Raw genomic sequence first — 10,422 nt, forward strand, 5'->3', positions numbered from 1 at the left:
AATTTGAAAATGGCTGAAACCGGTTTGAGATAAGCCTGGTTGAATGTAGTATCAGAGTTAACTGATTTGGCTCAAACAGGTTTATGCAATGTCTGCCCCAGACCCCTTGCTGGTTTAAGATAAACCAGACACCCGCAGCACCCAACATGCTGTCTGGGCTGGGCTGGGCAGGGCAGGGCTCTCTGTTCCACATCAGGGCTGGCCCCTCCCCTCTGCATCTGCCTAGTTTCTCCATGCTAAGAAGGGATTATTCCCCTCAACCCTCTGCTTTAGCAGACACTTCTGGATTAGCTAGCAGACCACATGCTGGCTACAGTCCATGCTGTGGGAGACAAAGGCAGACTGGCTTTTTGGAGCTAATCAACAGGTAGCTTAATGTCCTTCCTTGGAAACTTTGAGAAGAGCCGTTTGCTCCCCTCCCTCCCCCTCACCACTCTCCTTAAGCAAAAATTTCCCCCTCCCCTCTGCCTTTGCTGAGGTGTCTGTGTATTAGCCAGCAGACCACATGCTGGGTCTGCGCTGAATCAACAGATGGCTGGCAAGGTCTTTCTGTTGTTTTCTTAATGGGGCAATAAACAATGAGATAAGAGTGATAAACACCATTACCAGCTCCCCACTCCCTCCCCCCAGCTTGCTTGCCTGTCAGTTTGCTGCAGACAGTATACAGAAGCAGGGAGGGACAGCGAAAAACTCTGTATCATCAACAAATGCATGTACTGCACCCCTGCCTCCCACCCTTGCCTCAGAGTGCTAGCCTAGGGCTGCAGGCTGGCAACACCCCTGCTCTTTGAGCAGCGAGTGGGAAAAAACCTGGGACTGCAGGCAGGGAGGGGGTTCATACCCCACCCTAATCAGAGCCCTGCTGGGGCCTGTCCACACCCCCCTCAGTTCAGCTCTGTAGAAGGGCAGGGAGGGCTGCTGTAGTGCCCCCTGGCTTCCAGCCTGAGCTACCGCAGGCATGTGCCTGAATTTCCTCAGTCCAGAGAGATTGTCTGTATGGTTGGAAAACGGTTCAGCCTAGCCAGGTTAGACTAACCTGCAATGGTTGAATCAATTCAGGCTCAGGCTTTTTGAATGTCTGTTCTTAGCTGTACAGTGTATATAGATACATACATGTGGAAGTACCATAAAAAATGAAGGGGGAGGGTTAGGGAGGTGGAGAAGGACCCTCCCATGTACAGCTTCTAGAAGCTGAAGGGTTAGGACACTCATGCAGAAGTGGGAGACTTGGGTTCTAGACCTTTGTCACCCACAGGGAGTTTGAACCTGCGTCTCAGAGGGCAGAAACAAATGGTGCACAAATGGAGGGAAAATATCAAATAAACATCTATACCCTTTGTTGCGCCACATCAGTGGCTATGACAAAAAGTAGTGTAAGACAGTGTTTTTTTGTTGAGGTGGTCATCTATTTGATTGTGGGAGGAGTGCAAGCAGCTTGGAGCTGCCTACACTCTTCAGCCACCGAGGGACAGGTGTTCAGCGGGTTTGACGGACCCAATCCTGCTCAACCCAGAAATTCCCAGACAGGATTGAGCCTCTCAGGCCCTGGAGCACCTGCCTGACATTCCCTGCTTGCAGACGCAGAGAGCTGAGGGCACCTGTGGGTCCAGGACAGAGCCGCTCCCTGCCTGATCTGCAGGATTTGGCTGGAACCAGTTCAGCAGTAGTGTGATTGGGACGGAGGAATTTTGTGCCCTACCCCAAATATGCCTCGCATGTCCCTCTGATCCCAATTGCACCATCATTTTAACATCTGTCAGGGTCTCTCAAGTATTGGTCTTTCATCAGAAATGAACTGCTAAAGTTTTTTTCATTAATACAGTTAAATTTTAGTCTATTTCTGGTACTGCAGTACTTCAACACCTGATAGCCCGTCCTTCTACAAATCTCACTGCCAGAGGGGTACAATCTTTTTTTATACTCTCTACCCTATTTACTATTTCATCTTTAGACTGTTCCTCAGGCTCTATATACTGCAAAAGCTGCTACGCTAATTTCCTTAAGTCAGGCCTGGAAAATTATACAAATAAAACAGAACTAAATATTCAATACTGATACTGCAGTATGATTCTAGGCAAGTGCAAAAATAAAGCCAGAGTGCCATCATTCTGAATAATCATTAAAACCAAGGCATTTGAAGCACTTCACATGCCTTTGAAGTGCTTCAAAGAGCAAGTGGACAGACGCACATGCTCTCTGAAGGGCTTCAAAAATGACCGACTTAAACAGCATCCATTAGAAAGCACTTCCAAATGATTCTTTGCATACCTCACAGAGACTGAAGTACTCTGGCAGGGGTTGTATGTCTGTCTGTGGCTCCAGTGTTTCAACATGGAACAGAATTTGAAGTGCCTGAAATGTTACATCTGTCTAGGACCTCAGGTCCCTTCAGTAGTTATTCACATTGAAGTTAAGAGTTCATGACGTTTTAAACAATGGCTAAGTTTATCAGTAAGCTAGGCTTATCATTAAACCTCAGTAAAAAAAAACAACAACAAAAAACACTTGCACACTATACAACACTTTCTAATGCTCTAAACTGTGCGAGTCTCATAGCTGAGCTTCTGGCTACCCATATATAACTCGTTGCCATTCAAATCACTTTGGGATACCTTTAAAAGGTTCAGATCTACAGACATTTAAAATGTACATAATCAAACACTGATTGCACCAGATTGTGTCTCTAGTCCAAGTTTTAACTAGAGATTTCCTGCAAAATTCAACTGACTTAGTAATAAAGGCCTACATGCAAACAAGAGGCCTGTTTTTATCCCTGGCCTCCTCCATGTTAGGCCTCTATTACATCAAAGCTTAACAGTTTCTACATTTAACTGCAGCATCTCAAATATCCTGTCTACAAACACCTGCTCTCTTCCTGAGGATTATTCACTTTCAACTTCATTAGAATGCTCAGTCACAGAATTCAAGAGCTTGTTAAAATACAGGGGCTAACAAGAGGCTCCTGCTCTCATTTCACATGAAATAAGATTATTTTATTAATCATGTCTGAAACCATGCAAGGCAGAGGTTCTCAAACTGGTCCACGGACCACCACTGGTCCGCAAGCTCCATTCAGGTGGTCCACAGAAAGGCTGCGGAACAATTGAGAATATCTGTACTTGTACGGTAAGACTACTGATATTAAAATATGAGCCGCGTGCTTTGATTTGTAGAACAAAAAAAGTTTATTAATGGTCTGCTGAGACCCTCAGCAATTTTCAAGTGGTCTGTGGGGAAAAAAAGTTTCCGAACCACTGATGTAAGACTTTGAAATTAGTTTTTAAGAGTATACATAGTTCAGGGCTATGAAGGCTTGACACTGACATCTTATTTTACCCCATATAAGATACTACTATCTAGGAAGATTCAAAAAAGCTTCCTTTTTCTTGACAAAACAAGTGACCTAAACTACAATCTTACAGTTTTCTCCTTTGGATAGAAAACTCTTATAAGTTGTTCTCTAAAGATTCCAGCATTTTCTTGCTAGCCTATGTAAAGTGAAATTGCTCCTGATATTTCATTTTTGCCCTCTAAAAAGCATTTTGCCATGATTAACAACCCACACAGTATACAAAGTACCCAATTAATCCTTTTAGAGAAGAAAAGGATTAAAAATGCTGTCTTAAATGTATACTTTAACTTCCAAGTGCTATATATACAGCACTTTTTCCATGCAACTTAAACTTACCCGATAGTTAAGTTATATTAAAAATTAACAGTACAAAGCTACAGAATAGATAAGCAAATTGAACTGGCTCAGTTTCAAGCTATTCTGGAAAGAGTGTATAGTAATTTATGCCAACATTCCAATATCAGATCAGCACAACATATATTTTAACCACAATATAGATAATTTACCCAGTTGTTAATGTGGATCGTGATCTAGTCTGCTTTTGTTCAAAAAGAACTTACTGCCAGCACTTTAAATATCCAAAGCCATGCATCTGTTTATACATATGCCTCTATGCATAGGCCTTTCACCTTTCCAAATGTCAACTCTCCAGATTTCAGTGTTTGCAGAATTTTACTGCATGACTTCTTTCAAGTAGAAGGCAGCAGGATTGTTATGCCCCCCTCTATTTGGTAACACTACTTGGTATTAGTGTTATTTTTTAAAAAGCCTGTATGGTCTTGCTTCAGCTGATTTTACAAAGTCACTCTCTCAGCATCTTGACTGGCTACAAAAAATTTCTTCATTTCTGTGCCTGTGTAATACCTAACTATTGTAACAGAACTTTCGCTTCTGCTGTTCTTGTTGCCTGGAACAACGTACCGCTATCTCTAGTCTACTAGAATTTAAATGCTTTTGTTGTTGTAACAACCAGTAGTGAAAATCAGGGAGCAAGAAAGAATAGGTAAGTTGGTCTTTTTTCCCCACAGCCTCGAGAAAAAGCAGTAAAGGGGCAATATGTTTTAGAAAATAATGAGCCCTACACTCAAAAAAACAAAAACAAAACAAAAAAAAAGTCGAGTTCTGTACACAATCTTTCAGCTGTAAGTGATGAGATCTGGGTAGTACCAGTAGCCAGTCTAAAGTCCAACCTGCAACATTTCTCATTTTTATACAATTTAATACTAGCTTGTAGTTCTGTGTAGAGCACACATACACCATGAATCCTGGTGTGATAACATCTGTAGCTATGTAAAACATGTCATACTGATTCAACATGCTGAAACAATTTGTGGGTTCATTTAAGTTCATTAATCAATTCTAATACTCTGTGTATAATGTGAGCTAAATTCTTCTCTTGTCATAGAAAGCCACCAGTGTTTCATGTTTATGCCTGAAGTTTATGACAAAACGAATAATTAATTTAATTGCCTGAAGAAAAACTCTTTGAAACCTGAGGATTTTAACTTCAGTCTTGCCACTCCCCCCCAGCAACTCACCTACGGATTCCTGTCGGGGTCTTTCCAATCAAGAAGGTGGTTGAACCTACTCTGTGTAGCTTTTTCTTTTTCTGAATGACGGGATGTGTAATACAGAGGTGAAACTGCTTGCCAGCCATCTGTTGCCTTCTCTGCTGCCCTCTCTCAGTGCTCTTCTTCACCAATGTGGCTTCTTTTGGATTTTCTTCTGGGCTTTTTTCATCTTCCTAACAGAAACACAAGAGAGAAAAACACCAAAACTTTCTTTTCTATTTCAAAGAACAGATTTACTCTGTCATGGTTCAGCAGCTCAGTTAGTATTACTCTGTTTTCTTCCATAATGTGCCTCTGAATATGTTACACACCTTGTTTCTGAAAGGCAGAATGAAGGGAAAAAAAAAGATCTTTCTCTAAAAATACTGACCAGGAGCTGTAAGTAACTGAGTAGCAGCTTCTGCAGAATGAGCTTCTGCTTGGGGAGGACAGGGCAGGCAGTGAGAGTAAGTGTCCACAGCCAGCAAGCTAGGAAATGCAGCATGCCCCTTGTCCTGCTCCCCTAGCAGCATTACTTATGCTTTCCCCTAGCAGAGGCAAAAATGACTATTACTATATTCCCTTGCTTATACTGCACACCCCCAATTTCCAGCAGCCAAATTTTGAAAAAAAAAAGGTGCACTTCTTTATCACCCTTAGTCATGGTTCAGCTATTAAAGCGGTCACTTGGGACTCAAGAGACCACAGATCAACTCCCCATTTTGTTATAAAACTTCGCGTGCAATTCTCAACAAGTCAGTTTATCTTTCTGTGCCTCCTGTCCCCATCCTTAAAACAGGGAAAACAAAGGAGTTGTGGCATACATTATTTAAAAGATTGTGAGGTTCTCAGATACTACAGGATTAGGGCCCAAATACATTAGCCTAGCACTATAGGGCTCCCTAAACTCAGTTACATCATCCAGACCCTAGAGCACTGTAAGAACAAAATATTCCACATATGAATAGGTTATTGTCTCAATAAATACATCACTCCTTTCTTGCCTCATTTAGCACTTACACAAACCATCTGTATTCACACTTAGTTTCTACTTAGTAGTGCATTTGTGTTCTATGTTACACGCCCCCCATGCCTTATGCAGAATTCTCAATTACTTTAGACGAAAAAGCAAGAAAACTTTTCACACACACAACAGTTTATGAAGTACAGATGCTTGATATATAATACTATAATTCCCCCCCATCATCTTCTGTGAACACTGCTTTCAGTTGAAGTGTTTTAAAAAACTGCACTCACAGGCTGCATCCAGATGAGTGCAAACGTTTGGTTCCACAGGGACAACTAGCAGCAGGACACCTTGTGCTGCTACTAGTTGTCCCTGGGGAATGCCCATGCCACACGCCCTGTGGTGCACGGCAGTTTACCTCGGATGCGGCAGGAGAGGCTGGGGCCAGCAACTGTGCTGGCCCCAACAGCCTTACCTGAAGCCCTAGGGCCAGGGAACCTGCAGCCATGTCGCTTCTGTAGCTTGGAAACTGGCCAGCAGCTGAAGTGTGGCTCCAGCCGGCCAGGCTCTGGTTTTGGGCAGTGCACGTGACGTCCCACTTTTTTTCTGGGGGTTTCTGACCTCTGTCTCCAGTTGTCATAACCACCACTCCCTCCATGCTGCTAGGTTGCGGCCCAGGAAGTGCCTGAATGTGCGGTGTGTGGCACCGCAGACCCGCCTGAGCCAAACAAGACCACTTCAATTTTATAGTTGTTATCATATTCTACAGGTGACATCCAATAGATAAAAATGCCACTGCTAAAGGAAGTATAGGTTGTAGCTGTGTTGGTCTAAGGACATAGGCAACCAAGGTCCTTCAGGTGAATCTTTTTTTGGTGAATTTTTTCCAGCTATTTAGGTTGGTCTAATACAGGGGTGGGCAATTATTTCGGGCGGACGGCCACTTACTGTGTTTTGTCAAGCAATCGAGGGCTGCATGACAGGCAGCCAGGGGCAGATAAATATAAATTTTCTAAATTTTTAGGGGCCCCATGGGCTGGATAGAATGGTCTGGCAGGCCACATCCGGCCCACGGGCCACATTTTGCCCGCCCCCCCCACGTCTAATAAAACGTATCAGCAGATTCACCCAAAGAACCTTGACTGCTAAGGAAGCAACTCAAAAAAATATAAAAAAGTTAAGGCTGATAGTTTAGCCATAATCCTGCTATCTTGCTTCCATATTTTGATAGCTTTATGTGAACAAATACTATTACTAATAGGACACTTCCCAACAATCTTAATGCATACCTGAAAGGGAATAATAGTAAGGCTGCACATTAAATATTATGTTAACAGAGATCATACTAAAGAAGACCACTAGGTGTACAAAGTGGTCTGATTCCTATGGACATGAGATTAAGTAAGGTTATAACTGAAATAATCACCCAACATTTTAGTTACTCTACAACAATATATTTTGTAAATTTAACTAATTATGCATCAGCACAGCCAATTTCCTGAACAGATCTTTTCACTCTATTTAGGTATTTAGGCTAATCCGTCATAAAATCTCTTAATTTATATTTTTGAATAGTCCCCTCCCAAAGTACAGTGCAGGGGATCTTGGGAAACTACATTTTAATAATTGAGTAGTGTACTTGGAGAGTACAGTAGCAGTGGAAAAAGAAGTGAAGGGACCAATCAGAAATGAACATTGGGATTTAAATATTTATGGGAAGAAGTGGAAACATCAACTTTCCAGTCATGCCATGAACTCCTTCCTGTTGTTGAACAGATAAAAAAAATCAAAAAGCACAGTTAACATGATAATCTGCCATTTCACTATTTCTCCTATTCAATTTCTGTTTCATCAGGTCCATTTCCTGATTTCAGTGGGCTGTTCACAAAGTTTGCAGCTCATGAGATCTTGTATCTGTTCTCAATACATTACCATGGCAAGTAATCCCTCAAATAACAGAGAGAGGGAGACTGTAACAGTAAAGATAAACAAATTAAAATATCAAAAAATACAAATCTGTACTTTGATAAGATTAATGCACAACTCCAAACATTAATGTTGCAGTGCAATCTTACACAGACTACACAAAAGCTGAAGTCAAGACTTTGATAAAGTCAAAAGGCCTCTAGCTGCAAACAGGAATTTAATGAGTAAGGCCTGGTTTAAATCATGGGCCCAGCTCACTAATATCATGGCCCGATCATGGCAGGGGCCCATTTTCACATCCAGATAATGGTGCCCCCCCCAGCATCTCTCCCAGCTGCTCTTACTGCCACAACCTGGGCCCTTGTGCCGCAAGGGGATGGAAGGGAAGGGGCGGGAGGGGCTCTGCATAAACCAGAGCAGCCACAGCTCAGCAGGCTGCCACATGGACTTTTAAGGGCAGGGGTCAAGCGTGAACCTTTGGCTCTGGCATAGTACAGGGGGAAGGGAGGGAGCAAGGGAAGAAATGGTGAAACCTTGTCAGGGGCTCCAGCCTGTTTGGGAGGAGGCAGCTGCAGGAGACTCCAGGACCGATGAGCCCCCAGCCCTGCCTGCTACAGACACACAGAGAGAGGCAGTCATGTCCGAGAGCAAACCTGCAGATGAGCACCCACACATTGTGGAGGCCTGCCTCAATGCCCCTCCGCAATGCAGGAGCTGCAGCCCCTCACTGCCCTGCTCCCTCCACAGTACGTTGCAGCTGCTGCCCAGTCCAGAGGCTCCATGTGCGGGCGCTGCCCAGGGGCAGACCTTTTCCCACCCTGTTCCGTGGCACGAGCTTCGCCCCTTCCTGCTGCTTGGAGCACACTCAAATCACATTTTTTGTGAAAAATCACTTAATTTTGTGGTTTTCAAGAAAAATGTGAAATCGCACTGTACACCCGCTCCTTCTAATGAGATTTGCAGACTGAAACTTATTAGCAAATATTATACATTTTATTCTTAAAATAATATTTTATACATATCCTACTCAATATGTGAATTAAGAAAGATTGTTTCTCTATTATATATGGGTATAATAGAATTTTACCTTACAAATTAGTAAGCAAATGTTAATAGAAATGAGAATGATGGCTTATTCTGATGGGCTGCATTCTGAAATATCTGTAGGATAAGACTGCACTGTGATAATGACTTGTATTGGCTATACTTTGTCTCAGGGAATCAAGAGTCATAAAAAACTTTCATCATTTAACTAATGTTACCCTAGATAGTGTAGAGCAATGAAGGCCAATCTTTTTGGCAGGACTACCAGAAATTACCCTCCTACTCTCCAACTCAGTGCCCTTTTCCTGCCCTATTTGCCACTGTTCTGTGTTCCCCCCCCACTCCCAATTTGCTGTTTGCCATGTACTTAGGCTGCCCATACCATTTGTGGCACTCATGCCAAAGGTAGGCCACCACTGCTGTACAGCATGTTAGTGTTTTCCCTAAAAGTATTTAAAAAACAATGAAAATCCAGCCATTCACCTCTTTCTTTAAAAACACTGAAGTATGAGACAGCAATGCTTTGGTTTACACATCTGTTTAAACATAAAAGATTAAAAACCGTTTTTTTTTGGTTTTGGGAAAAAGCCAAATGTTGTAAATGTACTGAGAGTCATAAACTTGCTTGTCTTTGCAAAGAACCAGAATTACTGTAAAAACATACTGCTCATTGTAAATAAACTCTTAGAAATAGCATCTATAATTCTGAGAGGACAAAGACTTCTAAGTGTGTTTACAGAAGTTTGTTAACAAACTCTTTTTTTTGCCCATATTAACTGGTTTAGAGCTTATGTCTGGAAGTAGGAAAACTACTATAAACAGAATTTCCCTGAAGAGCTAATGCTAGTGAAAGCCTAAAGCAGTGGTTCGAAACCGTTTTAGACTCAAGGCACCCCTTGATGAAGCCAAGGCACCCCTCAGCAAACTCAAAGAACCCCTTGGAAAAAGGCATGCTCTTAGTTTTTATTTGATTTTTGACTACAAAAAGATAATAGAGCAGTTTCTTCTGTCGCAAAGTCAAATGGACCATAACAGGTTAGAATGCTTTTAGCACTATAGATTCCTATTTGAAATCTCTGTGTTTGTCTTAAGAATCATGTTTGCACACTTAAGAGTGATAACACTGCATGGCACCCCATGGCACCCCCGAAAGGCTCTCAAACCACTCCAGGCCTAAGGCACTACCGAAAGAAACGACGCATTATCTTTGACTCTCACAATTCAGATTTACGGAAAAAAAAGTCAATTGGTTAAACAAACCACTACAACTTACACTTGCACACAACTACTGGCATACTTTGAACATTTTCACAAAATATAAACTTTGTCAAATTCTAATCCAAGCGCAAACTCAAACATCTAAGACCTTTCAAAAAATTACCAATGTGGGAACTTGTCGCAAGAACAGAGGTTTAGAGCAGCTTTCCTTGATATTTCCCCTCCATGTTCTCTTAAGAATTGGACCAAAGTCTGTTGACCTAAATGAAGCTTTGATTAGGGTCTAAAATAAAAAAGTAGTTCCTAAAGGCAGTTCTACACAGAGGTAAGTAAAAAAAAAAAAAAAAAAAAAAAAAAAAAAAAAA

At 42.0% G+C, this 10,422-nt stretch overlaps 1 protein-coding gene across 3 annotated transcripts in view; it reads right to left on the reverse strand.

The window, feature by feature from the left end:
* Positions 1 to 10,422, reverse strand: part of ERCC6L2 (ERCC excision repair 6 like 2) — a 124,298-nt gene that overhangs the window by 10,170 nt on the left and 103,706 nt on the right. For all 3 annotated transcript variants that reach the window (XM_019517343.1, XM_019517341.1, XM_019517342.1), the window contains one exon: positions 4,891 to 5,096. In XM_019517343.1, coding sequence (XP_019372888.1) covers positions 4,891 to 5,096 — 206 coding nt within the window. The remainder of the gene's footprint in view (positions 1 to 4,890; positions 5,097 to 10,422) is intronic.

This window comes from Gavialis gangeticus, unplaced genomic scaffold, assembly GCF_001723915.1.
Source record: "Gavialis gangeticus isolate Ggan-Ray unplaced genomic scaffold, GavGan_comp1, whole genome shotgun sequence".
Classification (NCBI taxonomy): Eukaryota; Metazoa; Chordata; order Crocodylia; family Gavialidae; genus Gavialis; species Gavialis gangeticus.